This window comes from Triplophysa rosa, linkage group LG14 (genome assembly GCF_024868665.1).
Source record: "Triplophysa rosa linkage group LG14, Trosa_1v2, whole genome shotgun sequence".
In the NCBI taxonomy this organism is placed as follows: Eukaryota; Metazoa; Chordata; class Actinopteri; order Cypriniformes; family Nemacheilidae; genus Triplophysa; species Triplophysa rosa.
This window is the reverse complement of record NC_079903.1, coordinates 17,165,783-17,189,269: the sequence shown is the minus strand read 5'-3', so window position 1 is coordinate 17,189,269 and position 23,487 is coordinate 17,165,783. Positions and strand designations below refer to the sequence as shown.

Sequence of the window (23,487 nt, the reverse complement as noted above, 5' to 3'; positions counted from 1 at the left end):
AACAAACCACACACAAACCAGGAAAGAACATTTTATATCTTATAAATAATATATCTTCATGTTGATGTTTTAAATTATATTGTATTATATTTCATATTATATATCGTTTTTCAAACCACCTCCTATGTGCACCTTCCATCAGGACCACCCTGCATCACTCAGTCACCTGGACTCCAGTAGTAACCCCTCCTCTACCACGTCCTCCACCCCCTCTTCACCCGCCCCCTTTGGTCAGAGCAACCCCTCAAGCGCCACCCCACCCTCCAACCCCTCCCCTAAGGGTCACGTTGACAGTCGCTTTAACTTCCCAGGTCAGTCTTGTTCACCCCAGTAAATTGGGATGTTATTTAAAAGCTGACTTGTGACATCCCAGAATGCCGAAACATTTTAGCTCTCCTGTTTGTCCTTCTGTGCTTGTTATGAATGTCTACTAACCTAACTGACCCTAACGTATTATGCTAACATCTTCATCTTATTTGCTGTAGTTTAGGTTAGTTGCTGATGCTTAACTAGCAGGATAAACTAGGGCCGCTTGTGTAACCAAGTCTTTCTTTTCTCGTTATGTGTGTGTGTGTTGTGGATGATTTGTACTTGTTAGCTGCCTGCTACTTTCAGCATAGACAACAGTTTGTCTTCCCCGGTGAGTTAACAAGCCTCCACCCCACAAAACTCTTTATTTACTCATCAGGTGTGGTCGTGTATACATTCCTTGTTGTCACTGGGACAACTCAGTTGTCGCATTGCTACAATTTGTGTTTGTTGTTTATTCTGCAGTGTTTCTCAACCAGGGGGGACGGGGGCCACTGCAAAAAAGTGAATTTCTTGATATTTTTGTCTTGTACTAATAAGAATTTTTTTTGTACTGGAAAACAGGACAAAAGTAGTTATATAATTATTTTTTTTGCAGCGTCCTAATCCTCAACAAACTTCCAAGGCAGCCTTGCGTTAGCAATAAAATAAGAGAAAAATCGATATATTTCTTGGAGTTTAGTTATTATTAAAACAAATATAAATATTTTTTAGTTCATGCCATGCTCTAAAATATTTTATTGGGTAGAAATCAAGCTTCAAATATTGTTATTGGAGCTGAACTCGGCCAGGTTGAGATGCACTGTCAAGACTGTGTTCGTTCGCCCTCTGCTGGTCATCTGTAGGGATAGCACCTAATACTTTTCTCTCTTTGTTTGCTTTTTGTGTTGCGCTTCTGCCTACAGATGTTACATGAAAATGAACACAGGCATTTTCCATTTTTATATAGTTTTAATGGTGCATTAAGTAATGGTATGGTTTGTTTCATCGCAGTATGATTGGTTTGATCATGGTGGGTTTATCACGATAAAGTGAGGGGGATTCTGCTGGACCACTGTTTGTAGAATGAAATTGCTTTTTATCATAACCACTTTGAATATATATTTATATATAAAACATCTTATTTTTATTTGTGCAGGTGTACATGTTGTGTAAATTACTTGGTGCACCTTTAAATGAGTCTTAACTGTTTGTATCACATTGAAGATTCTGTACACTTCTTACAGGTTTTTTTACATGTTCAATTTCATGTTCTCACTTTATTTGATCACAAACGGATGAAATCTTTTTTTCTGACAGAGGTATCCAGTTCCACACATCCAGATGGATCTAATAACACAGGGTAAGATGAAACCTCCTAATACTTGTATGTGATCAGTATTTCTAATGTTTCCACCCAGAACAATTAAAACGCAATTCTCAGTAGTTTTGGTTCCGCATACCGCTGCGTTTTCTGTTCTTGTTCATGAACTATTGTCGTAACCTCACACATTTTTGGTCATCGTTTCATCATGAGTTAGTCATTTACTCGAAGTCATGTGGAAATAATGTTGTGACATACTGACCTTGGAAGCGATTTCAAAATCAGTACACACATCAAACAAGCTTGAAGTTTTTGAGATATAGATAATATTGTACTGCTAGGTGGGATCTTAGACAACAGAGTGTTATATTGTTCTTTTTTCAATGTAGAGACACGGAGCAGGTGGACGGACACATCAGTCAGCTGTCAACAGGCCAAAGGGAAGCTGTGGTAAGAAACATTTTGTTCCCAGAGAGTTGCTGTGAATTAAAAAATGCTTAGTGGGTATTTTCACAATGTGTAGTCTTAGTCACATGCTTGTGGTTTAGAGGCGGTGACCTTTGCAAGTCAAGCAAAAAAGGATTCTGGTGAAAAATGGTTCTAAAAATTTTTAAAAAGGTTCTAAAAATGATTTTGGAAAGGCTGCTTTCATACATGTATTCCGCAATAACATCTTTTATGCGATATTTTGTACAATAATACACTTTGAGAACAAGTCGCAATAATGTAATGAATAGATATTTTGGTAACAGTCACAAATTAGTATTGCATTTCGCTTTAAGGATGAGGAATGTGATGAAGAGCAAACAGAGGAGGACGGTCAGGACCACGAGGAATCGGGTGATGAAAGCGAAGGCGACGAGTTAGACGATCTGCCTAGCTCTAGACGCTACTTGAAGGATTACATAAGCCGTAAGGCTAGCCAGACCAGCGTATACCTGCAGGAATGGGACGTACCCTTCGAGCAGCTGGAGCTGGGAGAGCTCATCGGTAAAGGCCGATGGGGGAAGGTGTGCCGAGGCCGGTGGCACGGAGAGGTGGCGGTTCGCCTGTTAGAGATCGACGGAAACAACCAGGAGCACCTGAAGCTCTTCAAGAAGGAGGTGATGAACTATCGGCAGACGCGACATGAGAACGTGGTGCTGTTTATGGGGGCCTGCATGAACCCGCCAGATCTGGCCATCATCACAAGGTACACTTTTTTTCATTTTTAAAACGACTTTAATGTTGTGTTTATGTGTGAAATTAACCGTGACAACAGTCTATTTTTACTGTCTAAATACTTTATTTAAAAACGATTGTGTATTTTTTATTGTTTTTGATCTGTTTATGTTATTCTGTCGTAGTTTTTGTAAAGGACGGACGCTGTACTCTGTTGTCAGAGACTCAAAACTTGACATCAACAAGATAAGACAAATCGCTCAGGAAATCGTAAAGGTAAGGAAGCGTGTCTGTTGATCAAAGTGGGCTATAGTTTTCGTTCCCTCGCCTCCAAACCACCTCCAATAAACACTTTTCATTCTCCAATCAGTTTTATTACATATCCACATGTGTAAAATGGATTGAGTACAATGTATTTATTTTCATTTGTTTTGTTTTGAACAGGGAATGGGCTACCTCCACGCAAAGGGAATCGTGCACAAGGACTTGAAGTCGAAAAACGTGTTTTACGATTCAAACAAAGTGGTCATCACCGATTTTGGTCTGTTTGGGATGTCGGGTGTGGTGCAAGAGGACAGGTGGAGCACACGCATTTATTTATTTATCACAACAATGCGCTGTATTCAATTTCTCTCACGTTTAATGCAAATCTACATTAATGTGTGTGTGTGTGTGTGTGCAGGCGAGAGAATGAACTGAAACTTCCACGAGGATGGATCTATTATCTGGCGCCTGAGATTGTGCAGAAGATGAGACCAGGACAACATGAAGACTGTTTGCCATTTTCAAATGCTGCTGATGTTTATGCCTTTGGGTAAAAAAAACACCTCTCTATGTTCTTTTTGATGTGGTGTTATTTGCTTTTTGTTATAAATATAACTGAAGAACTGGTTTGTTGTACGCTCTAAAATGTCTTTAGTTGTGTACTTGTATTGGTTTCAAATTGGGTTGATTCATTGAAAATGTATATCTGTTTCAGCACTATCTGGTATGAACTTCAAGCCAAAGACTGGCCCATCACCAACCAGCCGGCTGAAGCTTTGATTTGGTTGCTAGGAAGTGGAGAAGGCATTAAAAGGTTACTGGCCCAGAAGGGCACCAGCCTGGGCAAGGAGGTCACGGTGAGTCCTGTTCAGATGCTCTGGAGCGATTCAACAAATATGTTTTCAAACATTTTTGACTAAACGTTCAATGACACATTGATTTATGTTAGGGATGCACCGAAATGAAAATTCTTGGCCGAAGCCGAATAAAAATGAAACACTTGGCCGAATACCAAACACTGAACATGGCTTTTTGCATTGCTTCTATTTATTTAGCCAATCGTTTCACTATTGCGCAAACTGAATTGTCAAAATGTGCTTTTTATATTTTGTCTTGCTTTTCAATATAATACAATATAACTTAAAATCAAAATGAGCAAAACAAGTAGGCTAAGTTAAAACAAAAAATTGAGCCCCCTCCCTTCTTGAACAGCCTATATTAGGCCTATAACTGACTGCTGAAAGAATGTACTGTAGCTACTCGGTACCCCTACATCAAAACACTTCATTAAAAAGTGTCATTCAACATTATAAGCTAAAAATATGAATAAACAAAAACTGTTGGATTATTATAGGCTACACTGCAAAATGATTTAAAGAAAGAAACATCCACGCAAGCAATTCTGACTGACAACCATTTCAGTTCACGTCTCTCCTCCAATCTCCGCCCACAAACGCTGACTGTTCTCTCAGAAGGTGCACTCGTGGCCGGGATGCACAGAACATACTTTGACAAGTTGTTTAGGACAGGGAACTGTGTGCACGCACGTGTCCACTGTATGATGTCAAGTGATGTCGTGTATGTGGGGTGGATAGTGCCGTTTCTAAGCCTAACCAGGAGAAGGAGCAGCCTACCCTTTCGTCGCCGTCAGTCCGTATGTAGTTTTGAATGGATTTGATAGGGAATGCAGACGAAAGACCGGCGGCCTTTGGTAAATTTGGTAAATTAAATGGTAAATTTCACATACACAAACAAAATGGGCAAATAATAAACCCAACATCATACTATTCAAAACTGAATGAAAGCATTATTTCGAGGAGGCTCTTAAAGGTACGATAAATAAAAAAGCAAAACAATGATATTGAATTATTGCAAGCTGTTCCTTTATTGATTTATTGTAGGATATATATCATTTTGTTTGCACATACAGGTTAAAAAAGTGACATGGCACAGGTAACAAAACGTAAAAAATAAGTATGTGAGAGACAATACACATTTGACAGAAAGGACAATATTAGACAAAAGGACAATAGGCAGTATATTGGATGTACAGATGTGATAAATACAAATTATACTGTGTTATATACAAGTTATGCAGGGGAATGTGGATAGCTGAACAACAACATGTGTATAATAAATATGAGTATATAGTTGTGTATTGCACGTGTTTTTATTGCACAGTAGAACATTTAACTGTTCAAGAGGTAGATGGCCTGAGGGAAGAAACTTTTTTTGACTGTTTTGGTGCTCAGTGCTCTGTAGTAATTAGCAGTAATTGTTACTGACAGCCCTAGTTAAAGCATTTCAAAATGCTTTGACTCTGACCATTTTTCTTTCGTTCACGCTTGTAAACAGTACAGACATTACATTAATAACAAATCATTACATAAATAATCAAGAAATTATTTAATGGCATCAGCACACATAGGTAAGTAAAAGAAAAAGTTAACTACAATTGTTAAGAAAGATACAATATAAGAAAAGTAAAGCTAGAAAAATCATGCAGGAAATATGTATATTAATTGTGGCAGCACTTATGCGCGACGTTAGAGTACGACGTACTTTTCCATGACGTTAGAGCCACGTGTCTGTTGTGGCGACATACACCTCCGCTTACGTCAAAGTACACGACTGTGGCATTATCCACCCTGCATAGTCGCGAGCGGCGGGGCTACTGTCAGACCGCCCGCTCCAGTCTGAAGTACAGAAGTTATGAACCGGTAAAGACGCTTTTATTCAGAAATCATGTTTTAAAATGCTCCACACACTGCCGACATGTTTGCTGCATTAATAAAGCGCGAGTAGTAAATATGATACACCGAATGTCAAAAACGTGATTTATTACCCCTTATTTATTACCCCCTGCTGGGTTTATGATTATGACCTTTGACCGTACAGCCTGTGTACATTTGTTGTTTGTTCAGGAAAACAGGTTATAATGTCCAGGCCTCGTTGTTTCACACACCCCCCTTCTTTGCTGTAGAGATAAGGATTTGGTTTGAGAATGCTTGGTCTTTGACCTCCTGTGAATGAAAGCAACAAAAGATGCGTTAAAGAAAATAAGAAGCACTGATGTTAAATAAAATAGCTAAATAGTGATTAAATGAAATAAGATAAAAGATTCAGGTTTTAAGTTTAAAAAGAATGTGTCTGAGTTGGTTTTCAGAATGCTTGGTTTTTGACCTCCTGTGAATGATGCAATACAAGATGAGTTAAAGAAATAATTAGCACTGATGTTAAATAAAATAAATAGTGATTCAATGAAGTATGATAAAATAGACAGATCCAGCTTTTAAGTTTTAAAAAGAACTTGCCTGTGTTGTAGGGTGATGCATGCAGTCAGTTGTTAAAATGAAAATGTGGTACCAGCTAATGTTGGGAGACCCCCTGTCCCCTGCCTACACACACACATCCACCCCCAAACCAAGACGATGTTTGCAGTCATGTCTTTTTACATGGTGTGAAAACAGTTTGATGTGGATGTATATCAGAGATCAGAGAGATAAATTAAATGTTAATGCGTGTGATGTTTCTTGAAAGATCAAGTTAAAACGTTTATAAAAGTCTTGCTCTGGTTCCTGGGGTCATGTCCTGCCTATCTAACCCCACACCACCTGGCAAAATGTTGGACCCATCCTGCCGGACTGACAGCGGGTCTCATAACACAACATGAAACCTAGGGGTCTGTCTTTCTTATCAACATGTCCCAAACAAAGTTTGTAATTGTGTGTTTTATGACTTGGTAATCAAAGGTTTAGTTAAGTTTTAAAAATAACTTGCCTGTGTTGAAGGGTGATGCATGTAGTCAGTTGCATCCTATGTGCATTTATGACACCCTTTGTTGTTGTTCAGGAAATTGTTTTTGTGTTTTGTCATTTCCAGATCTTGTTGTTTCACACCTCACAGGGTTTGTAGAAGAGATAAGGATTTGGCTTCAGAATGGATGGTTTTTGACCGTAATGTCTGTGAATGAAGCAATACAAGATGAGTTAAAGAAATAAGAAGCACTGATGTAAAATAAAATAGATAAATAGCGATTAAATTAAATTCGATGAAATGATATTTCGAAGTCAGGTTTTAAGTGTTAAAAGAACTTGCCTGAGTTGAAGTGTGATGCATGCAGTCAGTTGTTAAAATAAAATTGAAGTTCCAGCTATCCAACCCACACACCCCTCCCAGCTCCAAACCAAGACGGTGCTTTCACCCTGGCTGTCTTTTTACCTGGCAACAGGATGTGCTGTGAAGGATTTTTAAATTTAATCATTATGCTTGTGACGTTTTTTCTAAGAGCGAGTTGGTTTTGACTTTTATCTGACAAATGATGAAAAGTGTTTGAGATATTTTTTGTATGTCTTCTTATCAGCGTGTTCCAAAACAAAGTTTATGTTTGTGTGTGTGTTTTTTTTATGACCTGGTTATTAATGTTTAGGTTTGTGTTTTTTATGACCTGTTGTGGCCCCCCACGGTCAATGCCTAGTATCTACCCCTCCCCTCCACTTGGCAAAGGTGGTTCCAGCCTGCCAGCCGGGGTGCCTGTCTCCAAAGACAGTGTGAAACCTGTCTGCTGGGGTTGTGTTTATAATTTAGAGAGATAAACGAAATGTTTATGTGTGTGACGTTTTCATTTAAGAATGACTTGGTTCCAGGTTTAAGACTTTTACCTGCCAAATGATGAAAGTGTTTGAGACTTTGGGGGTCTGGCTTCTTATCAATGTGCCATAAACTACCTTTTAATTAAAGGAAATGCCCCGACATGTTCTTCCTGGTCATGGAAGAGTCGGTCCGAATGTGAGTTTTTGTTAGACTAAACAAGGCAATGTGCTCTGACAAAGGTTTAGTGTGCAAGGGTTAAGTCAAAGATTCATTTAAAAATATGTGTTTTCATCCTGTCTGATTTTATTCTGCCTGTGGAAGATGTCTGGGGTGTCTGCTAGGCATGTAGTGCAAGTATATTACTGGTCCACATTCTTAACAACGGTCGTCAATTAGCTTTTGATTAATGCACATGCCATACATGTTCTCTCTGCCTGTGCGAAGAAGGCAATCCACATGTGTTAGCACCTCTAAACGGTCAGTTTAACACAACTATAGACTTTAGGAGTTAAGTTGAGGACTTAACAATGTTATGAGTTCTGTCCTGGCTGACTTTCTTCTGCCTGGGAAGGTGCCAGTGTGCCTACCAACCACGGGGGTGGAAGAAATTCTAGCAACTTAGGCATCTGCCTTTATCTAAAGGACCTTCTTGGCTGATTCTTTTGATCCTCACGTTGTTAAAAACCAAACATGTCAAAATCTGGTTTAGGGTTAAACTTTTAAACCTGAAATTAGGAAAAAACGTATAGCTTCATCTCCATTTTGTTTGATTTATTTAATAAATGTTTAGTTTGAGATGATATTTCAAGATCTAAAATAAGAATAGTCCCCTAGTTTAGTTCTAACCCTAGGTTAAAATACGATTGTTTAGCATTCTTTTCAAAATTCAAGAATGATAACCTTATTATTTAAAAAATAAAAACAGAATTAGTCTAATAACTTCTTAGCATCCTGTTGAGTACAGACCATGTCACAATGTTTTTTTTATGTATATAGCTTCTGTTAAATAAGTTGTAGCTAAGGATGTGTTTATGTTAATAGGTAAAGAGTTTTTGAGGGGGGCACCGCCTCAAAACCCCCACATCCACTTTTTAACAGCTTAACTCCTGAGACTGCGATAGACTGCCGTCAGACTGTTTCTTTTTAGTACCAAACCTCTGCATAGCCAAATTTTGTGTTGTACATCTGATCTAGCAAGGAAATCCAAGAAAGTCCAAACAGTAAGTGTTTCTGTTTTACATTATTTACATTTAATTTATCTCTCTGATCTCTGATATACATCCACATCAAACTGTTTTCACACCATGTAAAAAGACATGACTGCAAACATCGTCTTGGTTTGGGGGTGGAGGGGATGTGTGTGTGTAGGCAGGGGACAGGGGTCTCCCAACATTAGCTGGTACTACATTTTCATTTTAACAACTGACTGCATGCATCACCCTACAACACAGGCAAGTTCTTTTTAAAACTTAAAAGCTGGATCTGTCTATTTTATCATACTTCATTGAATCACTATTTATTTTATTTAACATCAGTGCTAATTGTTTCTTTAACTCATCTTGTATTGCATCATTCACAGGAGGTCAAAAACCAAGCATTCTGAAAACCAACTCAGACACATTCTTTTTAAACTTAAAACCTGAATCTTTTATCTTATTTCATTTAATCACTATTTAGCTATTTTATTTAACATCAGTGCTTATTTTCTTTAACGCATCTTTTGTTGCTTTCATTCACAGGAGGTCAAAGACCAAGCATTCACCAAATCCTTAGCTCTCTCTCTCTCTCTCTCTCTCTCTCTCTCTCTCTCTCTCTCTCTCTCTCTCTCTCTCTCTCTCTCTGCGCTGGTTGCTGCTTGATCATATCACATGTCATGAACATGCTGTTTTTGCTATTTTCGGCCGAGTATTTTCAGTTGCCGAACATTTGGTGCATCCCTAATTTATCGTTTATTTGTACATTATTATATGGTTGAATGGATGCTCTTAATAGTGTCATTTACACACATGGTTTAATGTGATCATTGTCTTCACATCGTGTAGGAGATCCTGTCAGCCTGCTGGTCGTACGAGGTGGAGGACAGACCTACATTCACTCAGTTGTCAGATTTACTAGAGAGACTTCCCAAACTCAACCGTAGGCTCTCACACCCCGGACACTTCTGGAAGTCTGAGGAGTATGTATCCTAGTTAGGGACGCTGGCATGGTGCAGAGAGAAGAAAACTAGCTAGAGGAGACTATCCGATTGCTTTGGTTTGAGCTGATATTCGCCTTTTTTAATTCTGAGCCGTTTAATCTTGAATCTTAAAATTTACACGATTAGATGTTTATTTTCAGAACGGGTGCTGTGTCATTTATTGAGTCAAATGTTATTGCTTACTTTAGAGTAAGTGGCATGTGAAAGCATTGATGCGTGTTGATGATCTGAATGTTTTTGCCTGAATGTGAATGAGTGAACACATATGTGTGATATGATCTGTAGAGAATGGTCTTATTTATCATTTAAAAATGAAAGGACCAGGTCATGGTCTACTGTTACACTTTCAGGAGGTTCATAATGCATAGACTGTGAAATGATTTTAAGCAAGTAAATAGAAACATATTTATTATATGCCTCTTTGGGTAATGTAATATAATTATTATATAAAAGAAAAGTGTAAATTAGATGCAGAACTTTTAGAATAATGTCTATGTTTTGTCCCTGTTTGTGTGTCTGTCTCTGCTGGGATTGGTCAAAACTGGTGAAACATCTCCTGTTCCTGTTTCTACCCTGATGTCACAACCTCTGTCATCTTCACTCCAAACCTTTCCACATCTTCAACACTCCATCTCTCTATTGTCCATGCCGCTTTATCTTTTCCTCTGGACATGCTGTCTTCTCTTTTTCTGTTTGCTGGTTGTGGCTGAATGGGCAGCGCTTGGCATCATCACTGTTTGCGTGAACACTGCAGTCAGGGGCTGCGCTCTCGCTGTCCCTACACGTACAAATATGACGGACTGAACACGCCTGCTGTTAACAATAACTTGGCTGCTTCATTCAAAGAAAGCAACTGAGTCTCTTTTTCATTTTCTCTTTTTCTTCTGAGCCGATGATGTTTTACAGATTTCATTCATGTTGGTGTCCGTTCTCAGCATTACATGGAATTGGAGTGAACTGTGTTTGTAAATGAAACGTTTGCTGTTGACTTTGGATTTCAGCACTTTAGTTCAGTTTGCAGACTTTGGCATGACCTGTTTTTTCAAATTCTCATTTTGTGAATGAAATGAGATCTCCCCTGATGTCCACTTATAAGGGATAAATTCACATTTTATCTGGCCACTGTCAATCTGTTCATTTTAGTTCATAATCAGGATTAAATTAAAACTAATAACCATTTACAAGATACAAACCCTTGACTAGATCAGCAGGACAACGTTCAGGAACTTTTAATGTATTACCTCTCTTTTGAGTTTGTGTGTGTGTGTGTCAGAGTAAGTGTACGTGTGTGAGTGTTCGCATGCAGTCTTGGGTGATTTACTTCTGCTGTTGTGGTGATTGTGTGGTTGTGAAAAACGAGAGGCCTTTTGTGAAAGGTTGCTTTAACAGTTTCCATAACAGACAACTTCAAAGACGTTTAAATAAAGAACTTGTTTTATTTATTGTACAGCTAAATTTCTTATATGATTTGTACAAAATTTTATATGTTTCACTGCAATTTTTGGGAAGGTACTTTACTCCTGTTGTACAGCTCTTTGTATACAAAGTATCGCAAACGCGAAATGTACATTTCTAGAATGAGATTGTGGTCGTATTGTATGAATTCATATTTTTGTAAAGCTCGTGACTACTCGTCTGTAAACAATGTTGTTTTAACTTTTAAAAACAATAAACAAAACAAATATTTATTTTTCACTTTTATGGTATCACAGAACAGGTGTAATCGGTTGGTGTGCATGCTACTCACCTTCTTCCATTTGTTTCCTTCAATATTTTTGTAAAAAAAAACAGATTATAAGGACAACTATTTTTGCCTCGTGTCCAAAAAAAATGTGTTAAAGGGATGCTTCACCCAAATATAAAAATTCTGTCATCATTTACTCACCCTCGAGTTGTTCCAAATCTGTATCAATTTCTTTGTACTGATGAACACAGAGAAATTTGGAAGAATGCTTATAGCCAAACAGTTCTTGAACCACATTAACTAGTAGGGAAAATAAAAAATATTTTGAATTCACATTTTGAAGAATGTAGGAAGGCAAACAGTTCTGGGGCACTTTTGACCACCATTGTCATTTTTTCTACTATGGTATAGTCAATGGTGTCCAAGACCTGTTATTTGGTTACAAGCATTCTTCCAAATATCTTTCTCTGTGTACAACCAAACAAAGAAATGTATACAGATTTGGAACAACTAGAGAGTGGGTAATTCATGACAGAATTTTCATTTTTGGGTGAACTGTCCCTTTAATAGACCTCACACTCAACAGACCACATACAAACAGGAAGTGGGTTTTTGTTGCTCCAGAACTACTTTTTTTTACTTGGTTTTGTTGTTTATGGATCTGGATGATATCACAGATTCCTGAGGTCACATGACTGTCATAAATGGCTACTGTTATTTACCCCCTTTATAACGCAGTAAAAGATCAAAGGGAGTAAATGAAAATGCATTTTGGAAGTATCTTAAACGTATGAATTAAAAGTAGGCTACAGAAATGCCTTATTCCTTTAAAAAGATTGACAACAGCAAGTTTACCAGGCTCCTTTTTTCCTCTTTAGTTTTAAACATCTTTTCAATTAACTTTGTAAAGTTCCCATCCAGATCTATTGAATATGTGTATATTTATTATAGCAAACGTGTTTCCCTCAGACAACCATTGTTGGTTGTTTGTTCCTCCTAAAGCAGTTTGCATAGTTTGAATAACAGCTTTCAGAGGAAACGAAACATCTGTGGGCGGTGCTTCTTCTTTAACCATTAGGCTACCATCATGTCATCATACCCTCTCGGCATCATATCAGCTAAAAGCTTGGTGATCGATCTCGAATACATAGCTACAGGTCCACCTAATAACTGTCAGAATGGCATTTTATCAACAGCCGTTTTACAACCCGGTAAGAATCCTGTATTTATTTACTTATGTAGTTTTTGTATTTTAAGTTGGAAGATATCTTGTGGTTTCATTATTACTATATTGACAGATGTCTTCTTGTATCTTTATTTGTCTTGTTTGGGGTGTTATAAGATCAAATGATGCAACATTTTCATACCAAAGTAAATCTTATCTTTGCCAACTTGAGGACGGAAGCAATGGAAGTGCATTGTTGAGCTGAACAAATATGTCTTCCTCTAGGGCATATTTCAAAAGTCTTGACAGGGGCGTCGCTAGACCCTTTTTAAATCTTTATAAATCTGCTGTGTAAATTTCAAGTAAAAGTTTTTAACAATTTTGTTTAATTTTCAGTGTAATCATTTACATTGATAATAGCGTCAAAAAACGGATCTATGCAACGTAGTAACCCAATTCACGCTTGAGCGACGCGGTCGCGCATTTTAACCGGTCCGAAAACACACACTCGTGCCGTACTTTCAAGCAGAAATTCATGTCCCTGCACATCTGTGTTTCCTTGCAACAACTGCAGCTGCGCAGTGCGCACGCAGGCGCGCAAGGGTGACGACACGCGACTGAGGTAGGCTATGAAAACATGACGAAACTACCCTTATAGGTCTGTTAGAACTGATTTGGATATTTTCTTGGACAAAAAAATACTTAAACATATTAGAACCACTTATTTAAAGTTCCCAGTTCATCCTAAAATTAAAAAAAATAATTTTAAGATTTTAAATGATTATACCCATCTGGAGAGTTTCTAAGGATTAGATTTAATTTTGAAACGATACATTGTAATTTTTGTAATTTATTTCCAGAAAATACAGAACATATTTTCTTTAATTGCAAATATTCTAATGCATTCTGGGAAATTTTTCAATTATGGTTAAAGGAGAAAAAGGTGGTTGAAGTGAGTTTTTCTTTTATAGATATTAAGTATGGAAACTATGAAGAAGATGGTCAAAAATGTTTTTTGATTAACAATTTACTTTTGCTAGCAAAAAAATGTATTCACAAATGTAGGTTTTTTAAATCCCCCCCCTGTTTGTTGTATTTAAAAATTATTTAAGACAATACATAAAAACTGCCAAAAACAAACGTTAAAAAATCCTATTAGATCTATTTGATAAATGTAATTTATGATAATATTTTCCCCTTTGTATGATCTATATTGAATAATATGGTGTTTATTTAAAGTGTTTAATTTTTCTTAGTTTTTTTTTCATTATTATTACTTTTTTTGTATTTTTGTGTTGTTGTTGTCTTATTCGTCTGTGCCAATGCCCCTTAAATAATTGTTAAATTTATATTGTATGCCATTTTGTTATGTAAATCTATAAATCCGTCTGGGGGCCCTATGCAAGCGGGGCCCTTGTCATAATAGTTAAAATTAGATAAGCAAAACTGTAAACTATAAGAAATAAAATAAAAAATCAATTAACACACTTAAATGAATTAAAACTGAAAGACAAAAAACCTTAAACTGACAGTAAGAACATAGTATAAAATTAAATTCACATTTTGATTCACATGTAAATAATCCTTTACCTAAAGTAACACATCTAGCTTTTTACTAATCAAATGAATGATTAACAAAAATAAAACATGATAAATATAGTTTACTCAAGAAAGCTAAGCATACGAAAACAAAACACATCAATTATTCTCTAAATGGGATGAAACAAAAATTACATATTATCATGGGCAAACGAAATACAGTGGTGTGCATTATAGCCGAGACTCACATGAACATTGTACAGCTGGTTTTGTCATTCCCTGTAAATGTTATTGAAGTTAGAATATTCATGTGTATGTAACTTTGGAGACGGTCCCTCGATTCACGACCATCGAAAGTCCATAGTCAAACCAATTGTATGCCAGTGGACAAATACTAAATTTGTAAATATGTGCTTGCATAATTTGACTAAACTAAATAAGACTTTAAAGTAGTACAAAAACACATGCCTCCTAGTTCTTGTTCTTTAGCTTCGTTTTGAAGCCATAAGACGCATCTTCACATTATGCGCATGTCATCACCTGCGCGCACTGCATGATGTCCGAGTATGTCACAGTAATTAAATAAATTAAGTATTAAAAAGGAAATTTCCAAATGATTCCTGTAAAGTTTGTAACAGAACGGGACTCCGAAGGCAGAAAGTTGAATCCGCGTCTTGTTTACATTATAGTGTTTTTGATTTGGTACTCAAGGAGGCCCCCTGGTGGTGCTGGGGCCCTATGCAAATTGCGTAGTTTGCGTATAGGAAGAATCGGCTCTGAGTTTGAGGGAGGTAAGACTTGATAAAAAAAACTACTGTACATCCCCAGCCAGTCAGGTCTTAGACATTAACGTTAGAGAAAAATGTCTCAAGAAAACCTTTGTCAAGTCTGTAAAATTGCATTGTTGCTTAGAAAAACATATGTGTTCTGTACTTTCAGAAATGAAATTAATATTTAATTAGCAGAAAAAATTCCCTCTGCTTTCATTATTTCCATACAGTGCATGCAACCATGTTAATAATAAAGTTTATGTTAAGTATGTTGAAGATAATTAAATATATAAATGTTTACCATCCCCTGTGATTTTTGCACCTCCGATACAGAAAACTCCATTCAAAGGTTCGATTCATGAAGGCTTACAGGATGGGAAGAGTATTATCATAAGTGGGCGGGTTTTGCCACATGCTCAAAGGTGAGTAACAATCTTTTGTTGGCTATTTTTAAGGACAAATTTCCAGTGGTGTAAAGTATTGGAGTAAATGTACTTGGTTACTTTACTTAAGTATCTTTTTGGCTACTTTGTAGTTGTACTGAGTATTAAAGATATTAGCAACTTTTACTCTCTACTTAACTACATTTTTGAACAAGTATATGTACTCTTTACTCCACTACATTTGTAATGACTAATGCAATTACACATTACATTTTGCATGACACCTATCTTATAATTAATATTGCCATTTACAGGGTAATGAAGGTACTACAATCTTGTGGATTTTGCCCTAACTTACAAAAACTTGTCAACATGGCTTCTTTATACGAATATGAGTGCAGTATCAGGTAGATGTCAATCGCTGGCGGTTTACACACGGTTAGCCCTTACCCGCTATTTCTACAGTAATATATTGGCAACACTGTTGCCAGCTAGTTACTGTAGGTCACACATCTACAAAAGCTCTTGTTTTTAAAACTAACTCTTCCTAAATGTGCTCTAAACATGTTTGCTCAAAATTTGACCATATGGTGGGACTATTGCCATGAAGTGATGTAAACCAGTAAAGAGAATGTGTAGTATTTCAATTTTCAAAAGTGCTCTCACACTATATAGACAAAATATTAACCTATAGAATGAGTCGGACACAGAGAAATGAACAATACACATATGAATCTCAACAATGGTGACAATCAACTGAACAGCATCATGCTGCAATGCATGCTGGGTACATAGTACAAAACTCATTCATGATTGTATGTCACCATTGAAGAGGTTTGTATGTCAAGTGTCTAACTGTGTCTCAATTGCAAAGAAAGATTTTCTGACAGAGATCTTTCCATTGTAACATGTGATCACTTTACCAAACATATCTTAATAAATCTTAAATGCTATATTATTATTATTTAATGATTGAATTCTTTCAGATGTATCTTCAGTTACTAAGCAAACATAAAGTTGCGGTTCCTGTAAAGTCCCTTTCAGTGTTATTGTATAAGTGTACATTTTAAAGCTACAAGAAAGTCAAAGAGTCCAACCAAAGCAAACACTGATCGCCATAATGGTGACTTAAAACACAATTGAACCACTATGAACTAGAGTTAAATCTCAATAAGATCTTACACAGATGACAGAAATAAAGTGAAAGTGGTGTCTGTAATATGTGAAGATGTTATTGATGTTTGTGTTTAATTCTCCTCTGGTGAAATCTTGACAGATTTATTGTGTTCATCTGTTATTTACATCTGTATGTTCAAACAGCCATTGCAGTAGTTTACTGTAAAACACCTACAGTAACTAGCAGGCAACAGTGTTGCCAATATATTACTGTAGAAATGGCAGGTAAGGGCTAACAGTGTATGTGAAATGAGGACATGACTGCAGCTGGCCATGAGGCCCAAACCAGCATGTCCAGTGCAAAAAGGATTTGACTTTTTAATTCTACTTAATATTATTTTATTTATCTGTTATATTGAAGACACCTTTTTGAAGAATGTTGGCTTACTTATCAGCACTTGAGCTTAAATGAGACTTAGGGTGTTTGTAATGACGTAGGTTATGGTGTCGACCATGATTTGTTGCAATTTTGAGGTGTTCAGTCTTATTATGATTTAAGAAAATAAATGCGATTGCTCTCCTCACAAATCAACTGTTTCTAGTTTTTCACTGACGTGTCTCTTAAGTGTTGAGGACTATAGTGCTGCTTTGAGCCTACATTCAGTATGAGTAAAATACTCAAGTACTGTTCAAATCAGATACTCTAAGACTTTTACTGAAGTCGTTTTGGAATTGGTGACTTGTAACTTGTAATGGAGTCATTTTCACTGCACGGTATCTGTACTTTTACTTAAGTATGGTTTTCAGGTACTCTTTACACCTCTGCAAATTTCTCAAATTCATGTAGTTTGAGATTCAATGAATGGAAAATGTTATATATTTCTATGTGTAGCTCTTTGGTGTAACAAAGGTGTAAAATATGCGCAGGGCTGAAAAAACTGTTAGTGTCAAATCATTATGGAACACCAGAGAAACATATTTGTTTTATTATTTAATACATTGTTGGTCAAATCCTCTTCTGTGAAAAACAAAAGAAGATATTTTCAGAAAGTTCTCAGTGGCTTTGTGTCTATAAAAGGGAGGTCAATGGGGTCCAGTGCTGTTTTGTTGCATGTTCTTCAAAATGTCTTCTTTTGTGTTCTGCAAGTCATGAAAGACACGAAGGTTTCATTCGAGTGAACTATCCCTTTAACATAATTATTTATTTATGTATTTATTCATATTTATTTATTTAATTATTAACATTATATAAATATTTGCCTGCTCTATATAAATCTGAAATAATGCTTAGATAATATTACATAGTCATTAACATAACAAATTTTTGCACCAATACTTGTTACAACATCTGTTTCCTATTTTTTAATATCTCATAGCTCAGTTTCTGTTCTGCAGATTCGATGTGAACCTCCAGTGTGGTTCTCATTCCCAGGCAGACATTGCTCTGCATTTTAACCCCCGTTATGACAGTGGTTCTGGGTATGTAGTGCACAACACCTTCCAGAAAGGTAACTGGTGTTCAGAGGAACGCAAGTATGAAATGCCCTTCCCCTCAGGCCACCCGTTTACCCTCCAGATCCTTGTCACCCAGGACACATACAAGGTCATTATCTTACTCTGTAATGTGTCGATCAATTATTTGAGAGCCATTTCGTCACTTTTTTTGGATTTTGTTTGTTCTCTCTAGATAAGCACTAATGGGAGACACTTCACGGACTTCAGACACCGTTTTGCATTCACTCAGGTTGACACTATCTCAGTGAACGGGATGGTGGAGCTGAACTCCATTGGCTTCCAGAATCCTGCTGTAAGGACAAAAATATACTATATAGATATGTATGACATCATTAAAATGCATTTAAGATTAGAAAAAAATAAGTCACGGACTAAACATTGTGGCTTTAGTCATTGTTGGACACTGTAAAAATTGCATTGCATTAGCAAAACAAAGTATCAAGATGCAACCACAAACAAATAGTGCTAGAGCTTTTTTGAAACTACATTTATTTTTTCTGACCATTACAAGTGGTCTCAAAGTTAGGGTTACAGTTTTGTTTTACAGTGACTGGGAACAGAATCTGTTGTTTGAAACTTAAAAAAAAAAAACTTTTAAAAACATTTGCCTTAGAAATATATTTTTGTAAGTTTATAGATAGTTGGCAAATAAATGTGTCCTATGGTGTGACGTAGCAAAATTTTGGAAACAAATTGTTAATATTACATTGGTTTATATTATTAATATTTACATTTATCATATAAAACAGCATTCTTTTTTTTATTATTTATTTATTTATGTCCCATAAGGGCAATTGGATTTACAACAAGACCAGCATACAAAAAAGACAAATACAGAACAAAATTTGATGTATAAATATTGAAGTAAAAAGACAACAACAGGTCCAAACAAACTACCTACTTCCACATACTCCAGTTACTCCTAACAGATGGAAATCTTAGAGATCCTGAGGGCAACAACTGAAACTCAGAATAGAGAAGCTGGGAAGTATCCATCAAGATAGAATGGGCTTTCCTAACTACCTGACCTATATAACATAGCATAAGAGAGATTTATCTTCATTATTGTTATTTTTTTCTACATTTTTGCTGTCACACCATAGGACAAATTTGCATATTAGTCATATTATACATCACTGGTATTTTGTTGGAAATATATTCGTGCATTTTCAGGTGCCACAGTGGGGCCATGTTTTTGAATCAATATTTACTGCACTTCAGTAATCTGAACAACTTTTTTCTTGGCAGCCCTTCTTACCTCCACAAACAGGTTTTCTGGTAAGTACTGTCACCTGTACCTGTGAAACAGAGGTGCAAGATTAACAGATCACTTGTAGCCCTTTCTGCGTATGCTTTGAAGCCACATGTCATCCATTTAACCTCCTTAAGCTCTCGTGGATATTTTGCGTTTTTAACCTAAATTTAAAAGAGTGCCCTACCCCCATAGATTTGAGTAAATTGATAAAAATGGTCTTATGTTACAGAAAGGATATATAGTATATATATGTTTTATATATGGTTAGGTATATATGTTTTTGTTTTATGTGATATAAATATAAAATTGAATATCATACGTATGATTTTACAGGGAAGAAGGGGTTGGGTATGGGAAGATGAATTCAGACCTTTTTATGTTCTTGTACATAACATAAATGCGAAAATGGGACAAGTAAGAAAGCTGAGGATCTAAGCTTTCAAAAGATACCATACAGTATATGTCTAGCTTTGTACTTCACAACTTGAAGATTTGATGATGCAATATTGGACCCGCCGAAGCGTCCGCTGGTTATTTGCCAGGTGTTGATGTCAGTCTCTTACAACAGGCTTATCATTAAAAAATATTATACTATATTAAATTTTAATTTTCCTCTCAAACATCAAGTTTTATTTATTTACAGCCTCAGTTTGCCACACCTGGATATGGGGTAAGTCATTTGAAATGTTGACTTTGAAACACAAGTCATGTGACAACCTTTTGGTAATCTACACTATAGAAATCAAAGATTTCTGCTTATAAGATTCTACAACAAAGTTCTACAATCCTTAAGTGCAGGTCATGTTGTTGTTAATGAAAACAAACTAGAAACTAATATTTATTTAGTAAATTATATATTCTTATGTCATTGCGTATTTGGTGTTGCAAGAACAGATTTGTCTCGTGACACAGATAACTTTAACACATTATTATAATACATAGTTTCCTGTTTTAATCGTTTACTTGCACGTGCCAGCTCATAAGAACTTTATTGTCAGATGGCGTTACATAACATTTTTCAGTCTGTGTTGTGAGATCACATGTTTATCTTAAAGTGTTTAAACAGGAGTGATCACTGATCATATTTTTTATCACCCCACAGTATCCTGCATATCCACCTGCAGTCTCCTATGTAAGAACATTTCCCACCACAGACAGTGACATCATGTTCACATCTATCAACATGAATATAACAGAAAGTTTTTTATAAAAACTTGTACCTTACATAAATGCTTACTTCAGCAGTTTCTCAGTTCTAACATTTTGCAGACAATAAAGAACAATACCAGCAGATCTTTTTAGTGAGACGCTAGTTTAATGCTTCTACATGTTTGTGGTTTTCATAGGTTTTCTTAACTTTAATTTTTTTTTTCATTAATTGCACAATGTTTTGCTATATAATGTTTTATTAACTTCTTGCCAACTATGTTTTTTTTTAGGTTGTTGATTTTTATTTCTAAAATGGAGGTTATGACCCCAACTGTAAATATCTCTGCAAAGCCAATTTCCCCTTCTGTGTTATCAGAATGTGAAACTTCCCTTTTCCCATTTTTTATGCCCTGAAACAAGTTCCTTAACTTTGCAACACTGAATGAGCATGAACAAGCATACTAAAGCTTAAGAAATAAATATCACACAGAAATCAGTTTTATTTAATCCTTTGTAAGACAATTAGTTCAATTACTTTGTACCTGTACTATGCAAAAAGTTTACATACTTCACAAACTATGCACTTTAGTGTATTTTACACTGTATTATACATATCTTCAACTGTTTTTATTCACTTGTATAGACTGTCCCATACAAAACGGTAATCAACGGTGGATTATACCCTGGCAAAAACATTCTCATCCAAGGAATTATCAACCCTAATGCTAACAGGTTTGACAACATCTGACACAGAAGAGTATAGCTCTTTAGTATTATATGAAGCGTTTGGTTCCAAAATGAGATATCAAAAATCGTGTTTTTTTATTGTGCATTCCAATTAATATCAATCAATCTGCAGTTGCTTTGTTTTGATTTAAGCCATAATAACTAAAAAAATACAACTAACACAATAAAAACATGATAACAGAATAAAAAACATGATTTTTGATTTTTTTTAAAACGGAGTTATCTCATTTTGGAACCAAACTCTTCATATGTAGGTGTGTTAATGAGACAAAAATTGCTGAAGCTATGGCTTCTCTCTCTCAGAATAGCGTTTAACCTGCGCCACAGAAGCGGCATTGCATTTCACTACAATCCTCGTTTTGATGAGAACTTGGTTGTGCGCAACTCCCATCACATGGAGAACTGGGCTGCAGAGGAACGGTTTGGAGGCATGCCATTTCAAAAAGGACAACCTTTTCAGGTAGACCAACACAAATCTTTATGATCTTTATTTTAAGTAGCCTAAACTGTTTTTGGACCTGTGTCATATTGCATGTATGATAATACTATTGATCTTTATCATTAAGATGTGATGTATACTGTATGTTTCAGGTCACCATCTCTTGCAATCCCCATCATTACAATGTGTTTGTTGGTGGCCAGCAAGCACACACCTTCAACCACCGTTTCACGACACTGAACGAAATCGACATTTTGGAGGTTTCTGGGGATCTACAGTTGACTTTAGTGCAGGCCTAAGGATTTAATATCTGATACTGTAAATCACCATACAAATATATAACTGAAGAAGAGTCAAGATAGAATTTTTGCAGTAAAATGCCCAAAAAATGTGAACTACTATAGACTTTGTGTAATATGCCACCATGTTACTATATTATATAGTTGCATGTCCTCTCATTGTGTATGAAAATGTGTGCTTCAACGTGTATGAAATAGCTTACATGTACCTTTATATTATCAAAATGTTTACTCCTGCCAACAGCCTCAGAATGGCAGTAAAGATTCATTCAGCTGCATCCATGTGCCCTTTTACTGTGAACTTTAATATCATCTATAAAAATAAAAAGTTATTTTAGACAAATTGCTGCTATAGCTTTCTTATTGCATGCTAGGGTAACAATGTGTTGGATATTAAATCTTTAAACCAAGAAGGAGACATTTCATCAAATACGTTGTAATTCAACATTCATAACCTTGAATGTGTAAAGACATTTTAAAAAAAGGATCATGAAAAACTAAACTGTATTCTCACTGAATTTGACTGATAGACAATGTTTGTTTGCATTTTAGGAAAGAGGCTAATTTATAAGTTTTTGACATACTTTCATTTTCTTGTAGATTTGGAAGATTTGTGTATGAATCCTGTAAATTTCAATGTGAAACACCCATGGGATCATATGTAAAATATCATGTTATCCACGTGAGGACACATGCTCATGTGAAATTCATGTTTTTTTTTTTCTGTAAGGGTGGTACATTTCAATACTGTAAATAACAAAGACATCATTTTGATAACTAACATTTCAGACACATCATTTTGTGAAACCATTTTCGAAAGTTTTTTGGAGTTGAGGTGTACAGCTCATTCCATAAGAGAGAAACAGAACGGCTGAAGATTTTGAAGACAGATATTAGTATTATCTGTGCAAGAGAAACAATGAATGGTTTACTAATCTTGCATTACAAGCATCCACTTCCGAGCATTTTTGTGGATGCTTCTATTCCTGTGAATTATTCGGTCACACTTTATTTTAAGGTCCAATTCTCGGGATTAATAAACCATTAACTAATTCTTTTGCCTCAGTAAACTCCTAATTTGTTTCTTATTAATAGTTAGCAAGGTTTGTTAGGTTTAGGTATTGGGTAGGATTAGGGAAGTAGAATATGGACATGTAGAATAGGTGCTTCTTACAGTTAGTCCTAATAAACAGCCAATAAACTAATAATAGGCATGCTAATTAGCAACTAGTTAATAATTGGTCCCTAATCAGTGTTATCGATTATTCAAACACACTATTCATTTGCATTTTTATTCATTCCGCACACGAAATGACAAAACTATACTTTATAGAAATGTGTAGGGCATCATAAAACGCATTTAGGATTACAAAAATTAAGTCACAGACTAAACATTGTGGCTTTAATAACTTTTGGACACTGTATGTAAAAATGTCATTGCTTTAGCAAAACAAAATATTAAGATGCAACTACAATGTTAGGGCTTTTTTGAAACTACATTTATTTTTTATTGTTACATTTTGCAATTACTTTGAAACAAATGCTTTGTTAGCAGTCTTCAAATGAGTAGCTGTCTTTACCCTTTTGATAACTGACAAT

General features: G+C 35.9%; 2 protein-coding genes across 5 annotated transcripts in view; both read left to right on the top strand.

Annotated features, from left to right (window-relative positions):
* ksr1b (kinase suppressor of ras 1b) overlaps positions 1-11,541 on the top strand; it is a 33,059-nt gene extending 21,518 nt beyond the window's left edge. For 3 of the 4 annotated variants that reach the window (XM_057351483.1, XM_057351487.1, XM_057351486.1), the window contains 11 exons: positions 143-311; positions 599-640; positions 1,609-1,651; positions 2,002-2,062; positions 2,395-2,804; positions 2,959-3,049; positions 3,218-3,351; positions 3,456-3,587; positions 3,753-3,894; positions 9,673-9,806; positions 10,546-11,541. In XM_057351483.1, the coding sequence (XP_057207466.1) occupies positions 143-311; positions 599-640; positions 1,609-1,651; positions 2,002-2,062; positions 2,395-2,804; positions 2,959-3,049; positions 3,218-3,351; positions 3,456-3,587; positions 3,753-3,894; positions 9,673-9,806; positions 10,546-10,684 (1,497 nt within the window). In that variant the 3' untranslated portion in view covers positions 10,685-11,541. The remainder of the gene's footprint in view (positions 1-142; positions 312-598; positions 641-1,608; positions 1,652-2,001; positions 2,063-2,394; positions 2,805-2,958; positions 3,050-3,217; positions 3,352-3,455; positions 3,588-3,752; positions 3,895-9,672; positions 9,807-10,545) is intronic. The other variant, XM_057351484.1, reaches the window with a different exon arrangement.
* A 1,045-nt stretch (positions 11,542-12,586) lies between these two features.
* On the top strand, positions 12,587-22,905 carry LOC130565034 (galectin-9-like). Its single transcript, XM_057351561.1, has 10 exons — positions 12,587-12,722; positions 15,319-15,407; positions 17,880-18,087; positions 18,172-18,291; positions 19,248-19,277; positions 19,898-19,924; positions 20,357-20,386; positions 21,047-21,135; positions 21,454-21,610; positions 21,742-22,905. Exons 1-10 carry the CDS (start codon positions 12,690-12,692, stop codon positions 21,886-21,888), a joined length of 930 nt encoding a protein of 309 aa, XP_057207544.1. The 5' UTR covers positions 12,587-12,689; the 3' UTR covers positions 21,889-22,905.
* The last annotated feature ends 582 nt before the right edge of the window (positions 22,906-23,487 follow it).